This window comes from Euprymna scolopes, chromosome 33 (genome assembly GCF_053919585.1).
Source record: "Euprymna scolopes isolate OS-2025 chromosome 33, ASM5391958v1, whole genome shotgun sequence".
NCBI classification, from domain to species: domain Eukaryota; kingdom Metazoa; phylum Mollusca; class Cephalopoda; order Sepiida; family Sepiolidae; genus Euprymna; species Euprymna scolopes.
The window spans coordinates 59,466,288-59,487,623 of record NC_136514.1 but is presented as its reverse complement, the minus strand read 5'-3'; the positions used below and the strand labels follow the sequence as shown (position 1 = coordinate 59,487,623).

Genomic DNA, 21,336 nt, shown 5'->3' with positions numbered 1-21,336 from the left:
TATCCACACTGGATTTTAGAAATTATTTTGTTGTCATCTAGATACCATATAATAGTTATGTAGTTTATCATTCTTTCGAACGTTTTGCATAGGCAGCTTGTGAGAGCTATTGATCTGTAATTTTCTGGGTTTGATGTATCTTTTCCCAATTTGGGTATCGGTATTATTGTTGCTTGTTTCCATGAAGTTGGGAAATCTTTTGTTTCCCATATTTTATTATAAATTTTGAGAAGGAGTTTTAATGATTCGGGCGGAATTTCTTTAAGGAAGCTGTAGTGCACTTCATTTGGTCCTACAGCTGAGTTATGGGATTTTTCTATGGCGGTTTCTAGTTCATTGAGTGAGAAGACATTGTAAGGCTCTTGGTTTTTGGAGTTAAAGTTTATTTTGTACTTTTCTTCATGTTTCTTAAGTATTTGAAATTGTCTTTTGTAGTGTTTTGATGATGAATTTCCGGCAAAGGTTTTAGCTAGTGTGTTAGCAATATCTTTTTTATCAGTTATTTTCTGTTTGTGAGAAGGTGTTTGATTGGATTCGGATTATATTTTCCAGTTATTTTCCTAATCATTTCCCAGACTGTTTTGGGTTTCGTGGTGATCTTGATTTTGTTGACAAATTGTTGCCAGCAGGATCTTTTGGATTCTTTAATTGTTTTTTTAATTTTAGCTCTTTGGTGTTTGTATTCTATTAAGTTGTTCGTTGTGGGTTGTTTTTTAAATTTTCTTAAGGCTGCCTTTCTCTGTCTAATGGCTGTTTTACATTCTGGATCGAACCATGGTTTGTTTTGTTTTCCAGGAGGAGAATTTTTGGGTATGCATTTTTTGGCTATTGTTATGAGTACTTCCGTGAATTTTTCTATTGTTTGGATTTGATGTTCTGTTAATTTTAGTGAACAAAGTTCTTTAAATTGGGCCCAGTTGACTTTGTTTGTGTTCCACCTGGGTATGTGGTTTTGGATGGAGTTATTGTAATTGATTATAATAGGGAAGTGATCACTTCCACAGGGTTCTTTAAAAGTGTTCCATGTATAATCCAAGAAGCTTGATGGATCACACATGGTAAGATCAATGGCATTTGTTGATCCGTTTGTTGAATTTAAGTACGTGGGATTTTTTTTGATTGAGAAGGCACAAGTTATTTTTGTTAATTAATTGTTCAATTTTGTTTCCTTTTGAGTTTGTGACTTCACATCTCCATAATGTACTGTGGCAGTTAAAGTCTCTTAGGAGAATGAATGGTGAAGGTAGTTGTTTTATTAAATTTTCTAGTTCATCTTCATTTATTGGTTCATGAGGAGGGAGGTATATTGAACAGATTGTTTTGTGTAATGTGACTAGAGTTGTAATTGCTTGGAGATTTGTTTTGACAGAGAAATTGCTTTGAGGTATGTTATTCCTTACAAGAATTGAGGTGCCTCCATTAGCATGAAGGCCTGTGTTATGGAAATAGTTGTATTGTTCATAGTTTGGTGTTTTGAAATGGTTATTGTTTTGTAGCAAGGTTTCTTGTAAGCAAACAATGGCTGGGTTGAAGAGTGAGATAAGTATAAGAAGTTCATTATAGTTAGATCTTATTCCATGACAATTCCATTGGATAATTTGTTGCGTTTTATTTCTATCCATGAGGTTATTTAGTTTTCCTCTATTTTCATCTCTTTAGTAGTAGAGGGTTTATCTTTTGGCGGAGTTTGTGTCTTTGGTGAAGTGTTTTGCTGGGTTTTTCTTTTTTTGTTTTGTTTGGATCTGGACGTCGATCTGGATCTTGCTTGAGATGTTGCTGTTTTAGCTTCTTGTTCATTTTTTCCCTCTTGATTACTTGTGTTTGGTTTCTTTCTTTTTTTATCTAGGGTGATTTCGGTTTCCATTTTTTCTAGAATTGGAATCTATTTGGAGTGTCTATTGTTTGGTTTTCTTCTTTTCTGGAACATTCTTTATTTGCTGTTTTATCATTGCTTATGTTTTTATTAATTTCTGGTGGTTGTTTTGTTGGTTTCTGTGATAATTTTTTTAATGGTTCTGTTGTGGATGGAATATTATTTTCTTTGTTTGGATTTGTTATTTCTATTTTGTTTCCCAGATTTGAGTATTTTTCTTTTAAGCTATTTTGAAATTCTGGACATTCTTTAATTGTTTATCAGTTCCCTATATTGATCATGTATTTCATTATGTTGGCATGGTTTAGTTGTCTTTTTTGTTGTCTCAGCATATGTGTTGTCTTTCATGTACGTCTCAACTAGTTTTTTGGCTTCTGGAAAGATTGTGTTTTTTTGTACTTTACTTCTATAATTTCTTTTTCTTTTTTATATGTTTTGCATATTTTAGAGAAGACCGGGTGATCTTCTTTGCAGTTTGCGCATTTCACCTCATTTATGCATTTTTCTTTGGTGTGGCTCTTTGTTGCCGCATTTTCCGCATATTTTTATTCCTTTACAGGCTTCTTTATGATGTCCATATTTTTGGCAATGGAAACATCTTAATGGAGCTGGGATATATTAGTCTACTTTTACATTTAAGTAGCCAATTTTTATTTCTTTAGGTATTGTTGGTTTGTTAAATGTTAGTATGCATGTGTTGGTGGTTATTATTTTATTGTTTCTTTTTATGTTTATGCAGATATGGTTGATTATTCCTTGTTTTTCTAATTCAGTTTTTATTTCTTCTTCAGTTGCTAGCAATAGTTCATAACTTTGAACTACTCCTTTTGAAGTGTTTAGTGTTTTATGGGGAAAGACTTTGCACTTGTACTCATGGAAGTTCTTCATTTTGAGTAGAGATTGAGCATCTCTAAGATTGGTTATCTCAACTAGTAGATTTCCATCTTGTTTTTTTTTTTATCATTTTTGGTTTACTTTTTGTGGATAATGTCTTTTCTATTAGAAAAGGTGATAAATTTCCAATTTTTTTATTTTCGATTAATTCAATAACCAAGAATCATGGGAAGTTTCCTTTGTCTATAGTTGGAACGGTTTTTCTAGTTTTGAATTTTTGTTCTTCATCTGAGCTTGAGAGGTCAGAGCCAGAGGAATGGTTTCTTTTAAGGGTTTTGAGGGGGATGCATTTGTTTTTATCAGCCATAGATTTGGGGATTTATTTTTCATCAACCACGCTCCCTACCTACCTCGGAGTCCAAAATTGGGGCATAGTAAAGGGGAAACCCATTCGCCTTGACCATGTTGGGGCTACCTGGAGGATATACTCTTATGGTAAGGAGTTCTCAAGCACTATTTTTTGTTCAATATGTCCTCAAAAATACATTTGTTCAGATGGAGTGTTGAGTTCTGGTCTTTCCAATTGATTGACCTTTGCAACCGCCTAGCACTTACTTGGTTTGCCTATTTTTGTAGTGGGGGAAAAAAATTAAAAAAAAGATGGGAGTGCCTTTAAGTTTCGTTCTTTGTTGTGGTAGTTGGTACTTTGGGTGTAAGTGCTAGGACTTGGCGTGACTGGCTGATTGGTCGGATCAGGCCTCTCCGACCGTCCGTCTAGCTGAATAAGGGCCGAAGTAATGTGTTGCAGTGCCTAGACTTTTATGCACCTAGGTCTAGGTTAGCTCAATCACCAGGATCACGTCCTAAGGCATTACGGGTAGCAACCCACAGCTAACTGGTTGCCCCATTGAGGGATTTTTACCCTCTGCAGGAGGGCAGTCGGCTTATTCTAATGCCCTACCAACAGGGCAAAAAAATAAAGGGGGGGGGGGGCGACGGGGTTGGTAAGTATGGAAGGAAAAGGAAAGGAGAGAGGAAGGGGGTTGTTGTTTTTGTTTTTGCAGAACATAATTAAGTTTTACAAAAGAGAATAGAAAACAAAAACAGAAAATCGATGTAGGTGCATTTTGTCTCAGGAAGCCAATAGACAGCCTGATCTGGTAGCACCAGGGCTTTGCTCGGACCCTATGTACTGTTCATAACTTTATGTGCATATATATATATATTAAAAAGTTTGACTCATGTCCAGGTAACCTACATCTAAAATTTCAAGTGTTTAGACCCAAAATTGACTGAGGAGTTTGGTAGAGTCTGCAAAGGTCAACTCTGTAAACAGCCAAATTTTTGCTCAAAAACTGATTAAAAAGCTGCATGTCTGAATACCCTTTATGTAAAATTTCACTGTTTAGACCAAAAATTGGCTGAATAGTTTGCTAGAGACCACAGAGGTAAAATCTTTTGAATTTTGACCCATTGGCAGCCACATTTTTGGCAAAAAAAAAAAAAAAAAAAAAAAAGAACATTTAAAATGCTTGCCCTATGTCTGAATATACTTTATGTAAAATTTCAAATGTTTAGACCAAAAATTGACTGAGTAATTTGGTAGAGACTACAGAGGTAAAATTGTTTTTAAACTTTGACCCCAATTTTCACTCGTTAACATTTATTGCTATGGGCTCAAATAAAATTAAAAAGTTTGTATCCAAGTCCAAATAACCTACATTTAAAATTTCAAGCGTTTAGAAATTGGCGGAGGAATTTGGAAGAGTTTTCAAAGGTCAAATCATTGAACTTTGACCCTTTGACAGCCAAATTACTGACCAAAAACTGATTAAAAAGATTTTCCCAAATCTCAATACCCCTTATGTCAAATCTCAAGTCTGTAGACTGAAAATTGACCGAGTAGTTTGGTAGGTAAATGTACAGATACAGATACACACACAGACAATTTCACTTTTATAGATTACTAGCAATTCAGCTCGGCTTTGCTCAGGCCCTATGTACTGTTTATACTTTGCCCAACCTGTGAATGTAAGATTTCAAATGTTTAAACCAAAATTTTTCCGAGTAATTTGGAAGAGACCGCAGAGGTCAATTTGTTTTAACTTTGGCCCCAATTTTGACCCCTTAACATCTATTGTTTTGGGCTAGATATATAGATATATGATCAAAAGATAACTATGGGAAATATCTTAATTGTTATTATTAATGTATTGAGTGTACTACCTATGAAGAAACAGCTGTTATTTTTAAATAAAGACCATTCTCACTTGATACAAAGCATTGTTTTTGTCGGAAAATATCTAGATTTATATAATATATAAGTGATAAAAATTAAGAATAATTTTTTTACAATAACTAATCAAGATACAGAAAGTTTGACACTGATAAGTGAAGCAAATAATATAAAATAGTCGATGTAAGTTCAGAGTAAAATAAAGTTTATTTGATCATCAAATCAATATGGAAAAACATGTGAACTATCAAAAACCTCTTTACAACATGGTATTTTAAAGCTTAATGCTTTTCATCAGATGAGAAAAGCAAGGTCATATATAAAAAAAATATGACATAAGATCATTAGCCTAGAAATAAAAAAATATATATAGGTATATAGAGGCTGAATAGATTGTAAAAAATAAAGATAGAAGAAATATACAAAAGTGTGTGTGTGTGTGTGTGTGTAAAAATATTGATTAAATTTCACAGAACGTTGACAAAAGAATTGTTCAATCGTGAACTTGTAGATTTTCCATGGTCAGTCATCCATTATGAACTGGTATAACTGCAGAATTTGGGTTTTAAATCATCAGACTTAGCAACCCAAGGATTTTTCACAAAAAAAAAAAAAAAAAAAAAAAAAAGGCTTTCCTCTCAAATAAAAAATAATAATATTGTGTGATTTGCAGGAGTTTGACTGATAAATTTATATTTTTTAAATGTTTGATAAAATGTCAAATAAATATGTGCTTTCCACTTCAACGTCTAAATGCAAAAGTCATGTATACAAGGGAGTGTGCATTCTTATTTGAAATTGTTGATTACTTACCTGGCCCAAGGCACTAGCTATGCTAAATGCAAGTATATTGTAAAAAACACTCGGATAGCGATAGGCAAAACCAAGAAAAGCAAGTCCTTCCCCTGTGAACACCAAACCTGAGGAGAGAAAAAATAAAAATGAGGAAATAATAAACACTAGGGTTTTTGTACATAATTCTCCCTATATTAAAAAACAAAGAAAAATCTGTATCATGTACATACCTGTGACAGAACAAAAATATCATATTCCAAAAATCATATAAATTGATCGTTTTATTTTTATAAAAGAAAATTAAATTTTATGAGTAGGAGTGGAACGGCTGTTTTGCATCACCATCTTGAAAATAATCTCAAGTAACAAGGAGATAACAATAATTTAAACTTGGAAAAATTTTTGTTGTAATGTCTATGAATTCCCATTAATAACTTAAAAATTATTTTCTTAGTTAAAAATAAAACACTACTTGATCAATTTATGTGATTTTTTTAATAATATACCACTTTTGTTTCATCACAGGTACATACATCATACAGATATTTATTTTTGTTTTTTTGTATTATGGGAGAATTCTGGACAAGAACTGACACTAGATATGCAGAATATATATAACACAAAAATTCTGTTTCTCACACTTTCAGCATCAAATACCGACTTAAAACTCATACCAAACATAAATCATTGCAATGCGAAGATTGTTTCTTTTTTTTTTTTTTTTAACTCTTTTTACTCCAAAGAAAGTGTATTGCGACTTGAACATAAGGGGTTACTGGAATTATGTCTACCATGGGAATGTGGTGGTTTTAGCAGTGATATATCTGTTCACATTACATTTAAACGTCTGCATGTCAGTACAATCAAGGAAGCAGAAAACAAGGAGGGAATTCCAAAATCTAGCAGCCTGAGGGAATAAACTATTAGAATAGAACACTTTTCAGCATCAGTGAAGGGGTAAGATTTTGCTACTTATCAGGTTAGTTGGGAGCATGTACATCAACAGGCACAAGTGCTATGAGTTCATAAGAACGCATTCCTTAAAGTCCTTGTAAAACAGGCACAGGGATGTAACCCTGCGGTGATGTGACAGAGGTTAAAGCTTGGTTGATGGAGAGGGACCTATTAGATTTGAGAGTCTCTTTTGGTCCCTGTCTAAGAGGGAGAAACTAGGAATAGATACACCAGTCCAGATATGACAACAATACTCCATGCATGAGCGAATGGTGGATTTGTAGAAATAGAAGATATTCTCAAAACAAAAACAAAATGGGATTAAGATTTTTTTTACTTTTTTTATCACAAACATGCTGAATTGCCACTATATAAAACATAAGGGGTCACTTGTGGTCGGTTTATTTGGGGGGGTGGGGACAGCAACTGCATGTTTTAACAGAGAAACTTGAAGGTGAAACGGAATTCCAAAGGTCCAAGGAAAGAACGTATAAAAAATAGAAATTCGAAAATGAACAGGCGGGATTTTGCTATGGTTCAGCAGCAAGTTCATTAAGCAAGTTTCATGGATGTACTTGTAAAACACAATGATGCAACAGAGGCTGCAGTTAGGTAGACAGTGCAGAACCTGTTAGGCAAGAAATTCTTTTTTGCATACTGTCCAAGGAGCAGCTAGTAGTTGGTGCAACAGTCCAGAAATGGAAACAATACTGTATGCACATGCAAATGATGGCTTTATAGTGATATAGGAGATGAACAGATGTGAGAAGTTTTCTAATCTGATAGAGGAAATCTATCTTTGCAGCAGACTTGGCAACATCTTCCATGTACTTATTTCAACTTATTTTACTTTCTCAACATGGCAATGATAGGATTCAGTGTTTTCATTGAAACTAACTTAAGAACCAATCAAGGTTAATAGAGATAATGCTTTTAAAATGTATAAAAAAAAATGAGTATCTTTTTTTCTTTTTTTTTTGTAAATAAGTAATTTTTTCATATCAAATTTGTATCCATTCTTTATGGTTCAATTTAAAATTGAAAATGTTTTACAAAATGAATTTAAAAAATACACATGTCACCTCTGTTGTGGATATATGATGTGCTTTAGTTTATTTTTAAAGTAAAATAAAGCAAATTTATTAAATTAATTATGATATGCATTATTTAGATTATTCAAACTACTGTTCGAATCTTGAGTGTTATTCACACAATGCTTCAGTCGATGTAACCTCTGACATACATCAGGTGTATTTTGTCAAACTCAGGAATCTTTCTGTCAAACTCGGGAATCTGCACAGAATTTCAAACAGAACCCTTTATTTAATCCATTTGAAATTCTGTGCAGATTCCAGAGTTTGATAAGATAGACTTGAAGAGGTTACATCAACTGAACATTGTGCAAATAACTGAAGATGAGAACAGTAGTTCAAATAATCCAAATTATCAATTCCTCATCTAAAAAATTTAGAAACAATTATTTATTTTTTAGAATGCAATATCAACATATACATTGATAACAATCAAACCTAGTAAAAGAATTAAGAGGGAATTATATTTTTATAAATAATATTTTGGAGTAAATCTCCATTATCAAGTTATGACAAGATAGTTTTGTCATTTTTTTTAAAGATGTGTAAAAAAAAAAAAAAAAAAAAAAAAAAAAAAAAAAGTGTCAAAACCATCTTGTCATCACTAAATTTTAGAGTTTTACCCTGAAATATTGTTTAAAAAAATATAATTCTCTTAATTTGTTACCAGATTTTCTTTCCACGACATGCATCGATATGGCTTTTGAAAATGTTATTTTTATTTAAACAATAGAGAAGATTTCTTTTTATTTAATGATTAGTTATATATTATTAGTTTATTATAATAAAATCTTTTAATTATTTTTAATATAATTTAAAACAAGAACAATGTTTTTCCCAGTTAAGAAGAAAAGAATGAAAGGGAAACATCCAAAAAAGTCAGCCGAGACAAGTACATTAATAAAATGATTTGCATTTATATTTACTTGTCTCTCCAGGAGGGTATATAGTAGTGTGGCTAGAAGAACATCATAAATACACGATAAAATATCTATAAAATTTTCTTTTCCTCACAAGTAATAATGTTTGAGAAATTAATCCATGAATCTGCACATCCTTCAATGGATAAAGTAATGAAAAAAAGCAATGACTTACCAATAAATAGCCATAGAACTGAGAATAAATTCATGAAAAACATCATATTGTGGGCACTAGTATGAGCCTCTGCTCGCATTCTGTCTTGAACAGCACCGGTCAAACCATCCATAGTCAGAGAGATCAACTAAATAAAACAAAATCATAAAATTAATAATAAAATCAATATATAAATAAGATTAGTTTTTCAACTTTCAAGATTCTTTCTGAACCAATTTCAGTACTTATGCAGAATATGAACTACATCATTGTTGGCATATTCCAAGCAGGTTCTATAAACGGCTAGAAGGTGTCAAAATGCTTAGCCAATGAAATCGCAACAGCTGATAATTGTTTATTAAATCTTTTTACAGTATCTTGTGTTCATTAAATTGTTAGGTAAAAGTAAAGAATACTTAAAAAGCCACTCCATGTTAAGAATGGCTTTCTAAATGTTATTATTTCAGCACAGTGAGTAAAATGCACAAGTATTTTTTTTTTTGATTGAAATTAAAATATAATGACTGTTTTTGATTATAAGTTTTTTTTTCTTAATTTTTAACTGTTTGCTAGTGTTTTAAACATTGGCCATCGTTTTTAGCAAAAGAAAAAAAAAAACACAAAGTTTTCATTTGGCAGTTTCCAATGATTTACATAACCTGCTTAGAATATGCCAATGATAATGCGGTGTGTATTCTGTAGAAGTTTTTTCTAAATTAACCAAGTAGAAGAAGGTTATGTTCAAATTGTTTTCACTTTTTACCATTGTTCAAAATCAACATTCGTATAAGTTATCACTAATATTGCTACTTTCTACAATCATGCTTCTCTGTTATTAAAACTGTTATGCATTTGTGTACATTTTTCCTTGCACTTAAATTCAATGAAATGATTAATCTGATGTTAATTTTTAAAACTATGCATGATGTGATGCAAGAATGTTTGCATCATATTTTACACAACCTCTTAAGTCACTTTATATCTCGGGGACGAGAGTTGCCAATGGAAAACAAAGCTGAATTGGGATGAATATACCAACTTGAGGAGGGAGAGGCATGGCTCGTGTGTGACAGGACACAGCAAGAAACAACAACTAAAAACGATTTGAATGATGTACTAGTAATAAGTATATAGGTTTTAGTCTCATGGAATTATTAAATGTTCTATGCATGTCTCATTCTTAAGAATCTTGCATAGGATAGGTACACCAACAAGTAGGTAGGTTTGTGGAATCCAAAAGTATAAGGTCGGCATACTTCAGATATATCTTATCAAACTATGAAATCTTTCTGTCAAACTCAGGAATCTGCACACAATTTAAAACAGAACTCTTTATCAAATCCATGAGAGTAACATGCTCTCGTTCCATTCCAGAGTTTGACAGGATACACCTGAAGAAGGTGGGAATAACACTCAAGATGAGAACAGTCATCCAAATAATCCAAATAATACGAATTATCAATCCTCATTTCAAAACTTCAAAAACATGTTACGTATTTTAAAGCCTTCCAATATTCTGTTGATTCTTTAGAAATTAAAAATTTGACTTCTAGCATTCTTACAAGCTTGATTTCGACTCCTTCCAAAATTGTTGCAATCCTGCTCATAAGTACATATAAATAAACTAAATTATTATCATTGCTTACCAACAGAAGTTCCCCCATTCCGTAGATATGAGGTTTGACTTCATTCGTCTTCTTATCCTTGTACATAAATAAAGCCACACCTGTAACAATAAGCAACACACACACATATTTGGCAGCTGGATAACGTTTCCTTGCCAATAGCACACCAAGAATCATCACCGGAATGGGTTTCACAGATTTTCCGAGAACCTATAAAAAAAAATAGAAACAATTAAAATGTCAGTGACATTTACATGGGTTGTGAAATCATAAAATCTCATTTACATCAGCAATCAACAACACTTAATAAAAAGTAATATTATTGTACATTAGCAAGTGATTGCCTGTCAAGGTCAGAAGGTCATCTTTGATAATCATGGGAATTGAGAAAGTGGAAATGGAGAGCATGTAAAGAGTGACATTGTTGAAAAAAATTCGAAAAATATTGTGGTGGTGAGAAATTGACAAGGAATGCACAAAACGAGCTCTTTAGGTTGTCTCTCTCTCTTTCTCCCTCCACCATGATACTGTAACAATAACAAATAAGAAAAAGTTGTCAATCATTTGTTTATGCGAATTTGTTATATATCAGGGCCCTATATTGGTAGGTATAGATTATGTCAACTTGCATGAATTTTAAGAGCATGTCATTAAGTACATGTCAGGATGGCCTGGCAGCTAATGGAAATAAACTTAGTGTACCCAGCAAGTAAGACAATAAAAAGTCAAGAGTTAATTCCCTAAACGAAACAGCTGAACACAGGTGTTGATTCTATATGAAATTAGATCATGTGTTTGGAGTATTGGAACAGAGTTTGCGAGGCAGTTTTGTATCAATAGAGCCAAAGAGCCGACTATGTAAGGACAAGTAAATCTCTTCAAGACTGTTCATTCATCAACAATTTTAAATTGAGTAGGGAAATGAAGATTGTTATGAAAATGTCACAAATTTATTCGAATTAACAGCAACTGGAAAGTTTCCTTTCAATGCATCATCATCTGGACAGCCCTACTAAAGAAGTGGAATTCCAATGCTATTTAACAATACAGGGTGAAACAATAAAATTATCGCCCTAAAAAAGACGATATGATTCCATTTCCGTTTGATGAAAACCGGTTTTCTTTTTTTTGTTGCAGATCATCTACTATTTAGCGCCAGTTGTATACAATTCCCAAGAGCAATAGAAGCCTTCTAACATGTCTGAAAGTGACACAGTGTTCAACGAGCGAGATCAGAGATGTGCCACTGTACAACTCATGCTCTCTGCAGATCCAAGTTATAACAGGACCATTGCCAGCACCCTCAAAATGCATCGCTGGATTGCCACGAATAACAGGGACATGCCCAGGTTGATGAAAACAAAATTGTAAAAAGTGTCCCTGAGCTTTGTTAATGGTGATTGCAAACAACAATCGAATTGGGAATTGCAATATCCTAAATGGAAATGGTGTATCCAGTGGAATCATTGGAATGCATGGAATGAGGACATCTTCACCTTTGAAAGGTCCTATCAAAATTGTTGCTTCTATGATGTTGTTCATTAATTTTTTTACTGCAAGCTATGTGGCATTGCAAAGCTTGAGTTGGTTTATATTTCGATAATTGATATGCCAATTTTCAATTGCAGTACATGCAGTAGTATCCCTGGCAAATCTAGTGAATTCCAAAATTCTGTTGGATAACTAACCACTTCATCTGCTTCCACAACAGTGTTGATTGGCTTGTATGCGACTACCTCACTTGGAATTTCAAGCCGAATAATATCGTTAAGTTCATGGAAGTCTTTCTTTTAAATTGCAAGAATAGCTTGTTCACACAGCCAAATGGAATTCTTATAATTAATTTGAATATCTGGAAAACCTTTTTTACCAACTCTTCTTTTGATGTAAATATGATGTAAATTATGAGACAACGAAATTCACTCTTAACTCAGATCAGCCAGCACTTTTCCATTCTCAATTTGCAACAATTGATGCAAAAATTTCTCTGCAGATCGATCGTTCTGCAACTGGACTCACATATTTTGAGTCAAGTTTAATGTCTTCACATGGCACCAAAATTGTAGAGTATTTGAGGCAAGCATTTATTTCACCTGCTAGTGTTGATTGAGGGATTATAGGTAATGTTTATCTGAAATCTCCTGCAAGCAATATTACTGCATTCCCAAATGGTCTGACATTGCCACGAAAATCTTGCAAAGATCGATCAAGAGCCTTAAGTGATTTTTTGTGTGCCATTGTGCATTCATCTCAAACAATAAGTTTGCATTTCTGCAATATTTTTCCCATGCTGGATGTTTTGGAGATATGACACATGGGAGTTTTGAAAAATTTAATGTTTAATAGTAATTTCAAAGCAGAATGAGCAGTTCTGCTACATGGTAGTAAGGTTGCATAAAGCAAGAGCTAAGGCTATGTCATTTTGTGATATAATGACTGCTAAAATTACTTTAATTAGAAAGATTCTACCAATTCCCCTGGTGCTGTTTTAATTAGCAGTAATTTTTAAAAAAAACTTTCTATTCTCACTGTAAGTAATTTAGGTGACTAAAACAGGATTTATCCATGTTTTGACAATATCTTATTCACTGCAAATGATTTAGGTGATTAAAATCGGATGAGGATTAGAGAGAGATAGATAGAGAAAGAGAACAGAGTGTGTATGTGAAAGAGAGAGAGAGAGAGAGTAAACTTGGAACTAAAAAATACACCGGCATGTTCAGTTTTAAATAACTGCTATTCATTTATGCTTCTTGTACAGTTCTATTGCAGCATTAAAAATAAGTTTTTAAAATATTATTTTTTTATGCTGCATTGTAGTTGTGTAGGAAGTATGAACAAATATATTTGTTAATTTAATGTTTAAGAAATATATTGGTAAAAAAACAATACACCGGCATGTTCAGTTATCAATAATCACTATTCGTTTATGCTTCTGACATGGTTGTATTGCAGTATTGTAATTTATTTTTTATGTTGCAATGTGATTGTGTAGGAAATATAAATGAATATATTTGTTAGTTTAATGTTTAAAAATACTGGCCGCTAAAGCAATAAATACGCGATTGGTAAACAAAGTTTTTTTTACACACATGACTAACAGTAAAGTTACAATTGATATTTTTCAGCATTTGTCAAGCAATAGGAATTTTTTTTATTATTATTATTTCATAGTAAATATATTAAAATAAACCATGTTAATGTAAAGCGAAATAGTAAAACAATTGCTAAGAAAAAAATAACAAAACAAATTTTTGTTGTGTCCAAAATGATTGGCTTTTGCCAAAAAAGAAACTATTTTGAAAAAAAAAGGTTTTTTAATATTGTAATATTTTTCATCTTAAATATATAAAAACACACTTGGATTAGATAAAAATGCTATCACAAAATGTCATATATATTTTTATTTTCATAGATTATATTGGACCCGTAATGATTTAAAAAGTTTTTTAAAAAAATGACTTGTGTGCCATCATCACCAAACATTGAAACCAAAACGTTTAGCTTATGATTTATTTTTTCCTTTGATGTTAATGCCCGAGCAATGAAGACATGTTTGTGCTGCAAGGCTAAAAATTACTGCATGAACCAATAGCTATTATGTTACACATGCATATTCGTAATACCGTTGTTCGACCTTCACCTGGCATATTCCATTATTTAATTTTCATTTTTGCATTGATTTTCCCCGGCTTAAACCAAAATATAAAGTTTTGCATGGGTTCGAATATTCTAAATATTAAGTTTCATGTCTGTACATTAAAACCTGACAGAGGAGTTTGGTAGGCAAAACAACATATATACACGCATACATAAATATATATAGAAAGGGGTTTGTGTTTACCAAAAGCTTTTGACACAAAAATTACGCAACTATAAATCATGTAGAATATTTGCATGAATATAATTACACGTAAACTGAAGATGATCATCTTATAAGAAAATCGAAAAAACTAATAGGGAATTAATTAAAATGAATGTTTAAAAGAATATGCAAATTAGATAGATCTTTTGTAGACGAATGCTATTCAGCGATCCATATGTAACAAAGTTGTATTTTCTTTTTAAATAAATAGAAAAAAGGGTCTTTAATATGAATATCAATACACAAAAAACTTCTAATCTATAAGAGTCTGGATATATAAACAGTTATCTCCCCTTTAATTATAAAACAAAAAGTCAAAACACCTACAAATCTTAAAACAACGATATTAAAACCAGAACTGCTGAAAATAATTAAAAATAAATAAACGGATAAAGACAAAGGTTAAATATTAATTATAAAAACTCTAAATAATATTGAATACCAACACAGTAATGATATTAATAGTAAAACTATAAAGAAAAAAAAATCAAAACACCAAACGATCTTAAGAGAACCGCAGAAAATAAAAATTTAAAAAGAACAAAACTGAAGAAAATAAAAAATAAAGAAAATAAATGAATAAAGATTAGTCAATGACACAAAGATAAATAATTATGGCTAAATATTAATAAAACAAACCGTAAATAATATTAATACATGTCCAATGTTAATAAATTATGCATCTGAAATATAGATTAATTTACAATTTCTGCAAACCTGCTCCATCTAAAATAAAACCTACCATGCGCATTTGAAAGTCAACACACACCTGGAAGAGAAGCCCTCCCAAAATATAGCATCATGGACACACGACTTGATGCAAATAGGAACATCCTACATGTAAAATATTGTATGTTTATGCATATACACAAAAATTGGATGAATAAAAGTGAAACTACATAGCTGGTTCCACCATTATATCTTAAGTTGTGTCAGTTTGAGTCAATCCGTCTCACCTTTGCATTGTTCTGCTTTCTATGAACACAAATTTCTTTTTTTACTAACATCCATGTTTTGTGCATTTTAGGTTAGGAAACCAGTATCTTCAGACATCCTAATCAGGGAGCATCGAGTGAAAGGCCCTCAGAAATTTACTTTCTCAGAATTAAGAAAAAAAAAATTCTGCTAAAAAGTGAAAATTCACATTCTTCAATGATGTTTTCAAATGTCAAATAAACTTATCTTATATGCAAAAAATGTTAAATTAAGGAGCTTCTAACAAAACAGTTTTAAAAAATAAAATAACAAATAAAAAACTAGCAACATCACCATTATCATGTGACTAGATTACATTTTGGCAAGGTAAAAGTGATAAACATAAATGCACATACCTGTGTGGGGTAATTAATATACTGCAAGGACTTATTACTTGCAATCATAGCACTCAGGTAAGTCAGAGAGCAAATTGCATACATACTCTTCGAGGTGGAATCTTTTGGAGAACGAAAGATTGCAAGAGCTAAAAAATAAGATTCATTTATTAGTAGAATTTATTAAAAAATGAAGACATTATACTAAGTTCTATAAAAATGTTACAGAAATTAATCTTTGGCAGTCTCTAGCATTCCTTAAAAATACATCCAAAATTTTCACAATTCTATAAAAGTAAAATATTAATTCAAAGCAATGGTGGGAAGTCAGAAGTTTATAAAATTGATATCTCAACTAAAAAAAGAGAGGATCAATATTATGTTTCTGAATTTTTTAGATGAGGATTGATTATTTGGATTCTTCAAAATACTGTTCTCATCTTGAGTATTGTTTTCACGTTTTGTAGAACTTGGAAATCTGCATGGAATATCAAATGAAACCCTTGATTTAATCTACGAGGGTAGTATGCTATCACTCTTGCATCCATGACTGAGTAGAGGTCATAAATAATTTGCAATTGTATTTTGAGTGTTGCCAGCATCGAGGATTAAACGTTTAACCTCCAGACGAGTGTAACTTACAACTGAATTTTACTAAGTACTTTATCCATTCACCACAGATCCACTACTCTCATGGGTTAAATAAAGTTCTGTTGAGAATCAGTGCAAATTTTATCATTCAACAGAAATATTCCAGAGTTCAACAAGATACACCTGAAGAAGGTCAAATATTACATCGACCAAAACGTTGCGAAAATAGCACTAAAGATGAGAACAGTTGTCCAAAAAATCCAAAAGATTATGAAGATCAAAATTGTTTTTGTTTTTTAAAATAGGTTCTTAAATGAATCTAGGTAAGGTTTTTCTTTTGAAAACTACTATTTACTTGTTTCTCCATGAAGACAGAATGTGATACAAAATCGGTTTTAATATGGAGAAAGTACAGTTTATAAAAAGGGATACTCTGGTCTGGTTAAAAAAATTAAATTGCCTCCGTTTAGAAAGATTTCCCCTTCACTGACCAAGGACAAAAAAGATGTAATGCAGTATTAGAACATATACTACACTTTGCTTATAATCATAACACCAAAGAGTTTGAAGATGAATTTTTTTTTTTTTTTTTTTGCCTATTTATTTTTGATTTTTAAATAAACAAACATTAATCTGAATTGATTTTTAGCAGAATCACGAAATTTTAAAGGATACTGATTTTTCAACCAAAATCAGAATGAGGAATTTTAGTCGATTTCCCATTTCCGATTCAAAATCAGAAAGCCATAAGCCATTTAGAATTAATTCTAAAAGCATGCAACATGTTTCAACATGAAAGTAAAATATAAAATAACATTTCTTTTGTATTTTCTTATGATTAATTTGTTGCATGGTTCTTTTAACATCTGATTGGCTTAAAAAAGTATCATTTTTTTTTCAGATTGTCAGACTTTTTGGTAAAAGTGTAACCATGCCTCCTATGCTAAATTACATCCCCAAAAATGGGATTCACTTATATTAGGTGATTACAGATAATTCAAGGACACAAAATCAAATTTTTATTTTAAATAGACACATGTCCTTAGTTTGGTTTGGCTGTTTTACGGCATATCAACCCATTTCTGCTTATTTAATGCCGAATCGTTATTTTGGAAAAAGTATTCAGTTATTTTGTAGAAGGTTTTTATTCTTCAAGCTCTTTGTATCTTCAATTGCTAGTTTGTAGTGTTTGGTTTGGTTGTTTTATAATGGATTTTATCATTTTTGTTCTCTGCCCTGCAGAACATGAATGAGTTTTGCAATGGGAGAGGGAAAAGGGCTACAGTATTAACATTTGGTGGGGGAAATAGAAAGAGAAAGGGGAAATGGGAAGAAGGAAAAGGAAGAAAGGAGGATTGTTATTTTTGTTTTTGCAGAACATAATTAAGTTTTGCAAAGGGAAGTAGAAAAACAAAAAGCATCAATGTTAGGTGTATTTCATCTCAGGAAGCCAATATCTTCAGACAGCCTGGTCTGGTAGCACCAGCACATGTCCTTAAAAACGTGGTTCTTCTAGTAGGTGATATTATTTATATTAAAACTGATTTTTTTTTATTATAATGAAAAATAATCAACCACTTCCAGACAAAATGTTATACTTTTTTTTAACATAAAAATTTGAAATAAATAAATGGCCTGTATAAAAAAACACACACAAAAAAAAAAAAGATTTTCTGTAGTATATTCTAATTCCTAGCACAAAATACACTTATATGGTAAATTTTATTGCTTAATCTTTTGTTTTAACAAAGACATAACATTTTTACTGAAAAAGTAGTGTAAAAATGTAATAAAAAACGCATATGGTCTTAGGTCTTAAAGAGGGAAAACTATCCAAACATGTGAGGCACAAAAATAGTCATAACTTCCTTAATTTTAATTGGATTTTCAAAATTTAAAAAGCTTTCTTAACTCATGAAGCTTATATATATATATATATATATATACACCAATATTGAAATATTTTAAGCCATTTAAATTTTTCCATGTGTATTGCTATTAGTAGGTGATCATCTTATATACGTTTATATTAAAACTGATTTTTAATTTTATTTTAATGTTAAATAATCAACCACTTCCAGACAAAATGTTATATTTTTTAACATAAAAATTTTAAATAAATAAATGACATATTTAAAAAAAAACATGAAAAATAAGTTACTTGTTCATAAGTATTGCATCTGGTCTGGAAGATCAGTTTAAGTTGACTTTTTATGTGAAAATTTGAAAGGATTTCTTTTTTCTCTTTTCCTCTAATCTATTGCTGATATAAAGTCGGCAAAAAAAGCGTAAACTCATTGTTTTTTCTTTTTGGTTTTGATTTCAGTCAAAATCTTTCAGTAAACATGTATAATCATGATGAAAATATCAGGAAAGAAAAAAAATTGGGTTGTTCAAAATAAACTTCTGCAGGACAGTTTAAATTAAATTTTGTGCCAAAAAATAAAGTAACAATTTTTTTTTTTGTAATATAATTATCTCTATTCATATAAAGTTAGCTTTGTGCATTTATTTATGCATTTGCATATACAAGATTCATTCCAAAACTGATTAACTGATTATTATGAATTTTGGAACACAGCTGCTAGGTGTAAGAGTGGATAGTATGGGCTATATTTAATTTAATTTTATACAAAAATGGTAAAAAGAGGATAGAATCTCTTTGAGAAGATTCAGACAACTTTGATATTTTTGTGAAATTTAAACAGTATGAGACATCAAAATTAATGAATATTTCTGAAGATTGTTTCTTTAGAGTATTTTAGGGTTTTTAATGGTCCTAATATGGGTACAACCTTCCATTTGAAAATTAAAATATTTTAGATTTGCATTAAATTTGATCCATATCCATTAGACACATTAAGCAAGATTCCCAGAATTTCAAAATATTGGAATTTATTTATGTCCGCTTTACTAATTAGCCTTTTATTTTTAGGGTCTCATTTGCTAACATGAACCAATACTTACTACCTTAGGGGTCATGTGAATTAACCTATAAAAGCCTTTGCACACAAAGTTCTGACCTCTTTTCCTATTCTGCTCTAACAAAACAAAAGTGCTTGACTGCAATCACTGAGAACCAACCCATTCTTTTGTCATTATCCTCCATCTTGGACTAGGGTTGACTATATCTCACAAAACTCTAGACGGCAGTTCGTATTTAGTCATTACTAATTCCCGGATTCTAAACTTTGGTTTACAGCAAGGAGACAGAAGCTTACAAGCCACCATTCGCCCATGTATAGAGTATTGTTGTCACATTTGGGCTGGTGACAGAGTTCAAAAGAGAGTTGCCAACCAGATAGGTCCTGAACTGTCATCTAAGCTTCAGCCTCTGTTCCATTAATGAAATGTTGCATCCCTCTGCCTGTTCTACAAATATTTTAATGGTGGATGCTCTGACAGAATTACAAGCCCTTGTACTCCTCTCGACATAAATACCTCCGACAAACATGACAGATCACAAAATCCCACCCCTACACAGTAGAGATCCCTAAATTTAAGAAGGTCTTCTACTCTAATAGTTTCTTCCCCAAAACTGCTAAACTTTGGAACTCCCTTCCGGGTTCCTGTTTTCCCAACTGTACTGACATGCAGAAGTTCAAGTGTAATGTGAACAGACATCTTGCTGTTCAACTCCCTACATAGTATCCCTGGAACTTATGGCCCCGATAGTAGCGCCCTACATCAAAGTGGCACTGTGCCTTGTTTGCGGTGTAAATGAAAAAAAAAAAAAAAAAAAAAGGCTTACAAAGACAGTTTGCGCAGAAAAGTCTTTACTTCCAGATGAAAAAAAGAATCAGAATTGAGGGACGCCAACATACAAGCTGTTACTCAAACTCTTTAAGCAGACAAGACTCACAAATAATTTACCTCTTTTCTGTATAATTACTATTCTGTCATGTATGTACATAATGCCATAATTGCTTACCAAGTAAAATTGCTCTAAAATTACATGCGTTTCTTCTCACAAAAGCTGTCGTCAAATTTCTGTTTTAACATTTATCTACAGGATCGTTAATGCATTTTTACATAAGAAAATGGAAATTAGTTCTTGTCCAAAATTCCCTCAATATTAAAAAATAAAAATAAAGAAAAATCTGTATGATGTACATGCCCGTGACAACACGAAAATATCACATTCTAAAAATCATATCAATTAAGTTGTGTCATTTTTATGAAGAAATCATTTTTAAGTGGTTAATAGGAATTTGTAGGCATTACAATATAAATCTTACAAGTTTGAATTATTGAGCTGTCCCCTTTTGTTTTTTAGATTGCTTCAAAAATGGCAGACAAGGCAGCTGCTCATAAAATTTGATTTTCTTATTTAAAAAATACAACTAATTGATCAAGTTATGTGATTTCTTTTTTAATATATTTTCATTTTCATGGGTACATAAATCATACAGATTTTTCTTTATTTTTCTTTTCTAATTTAGGGGAAGTATTGGACAAGAGCCTGCAAATTTCTTTCAAGGTAGAATTGAACTCAATAAAAAAAACCTAAGACTCCTTAAGTTCAAGCCTTAAATTTTAGACATTTTCTAGAATTAAAATCATGTAATGAATTTTGATCAAAATTAGAATGAGACAAAGTTTAATAACATTAATATTCGTTTTAATCTGTTTGAAGATTAAAGTGGTCTGTTTAGAGAATTCATTTTACTTTTCCTGGGACGAGTATTCTTTTACTTGTATATAAGCAGGAGAATTTTAAAAAAGAGATCCCAACCTCATAAGTATAATCAATCTATTATATCTATAAAAGTGAACGTGTCTGTCTGTCTGTCTGTGTACATTTCCCTACGCAATAACTCTGTCAATTTTTAGTCTATAGACTCGAAATTTGAAATACCGGGTACTGAGATTTGGGAAAATCGATGTGACGGGTGTCAGCCAGAAATTTGGCTGTTAAGGGGTCAAATTTCAACGATTTGACCTTTAAGAACTCTACCAAACTCCTCCGACAATTTTGGGTCTAGACACTTGAAATTTTAGATATAGGTTCCTTGAACCTGGATCTAACTTAATAAAGTGATTTGAGCCCGAAACTATAAATTTTAAGGGGTCATAATAGGGGTCAAA

General features: G+C 31.6%; 1 protein-coding gene across 1 annotated transcript in view; it reads right to left on the bottom strand.

Moving 5' to 3' along the window:
• The window catches only part of LOC145258250 (solute carrier family 35 member B1-like), a 48,640-nt gene that overhangs the window by 4,248 nt on the left and 23,056 nt on the right, over nucleotides 1–21,336 (bottom strand). Inside the window, exons 3-6 of the mRNA XM_080116225.1 lie at nucleotides 15,679–15,806; nucleotides 10,504–10,692; nucleotides 8,879–9,005; nucleotides 5,757–5,863 (exon numbers count right to left, since the gene is read on the bottom strand). Coding sequence (XP_079972351.1) covers nucleotides 5,757–5,863; nucleotides 8,879–9,005; nucleotides 10,504–10,692; nucleotides 15,679–15,806 — 551 coding nt within the window. The remainder of the gene's footprint in view (nucleotides 1–5,756; nucleotides 5,864–8,878; nucleotides 9,006–10,503; nucleotides 10,693–15,678; nucleotides 15,807–21,336) is intronic.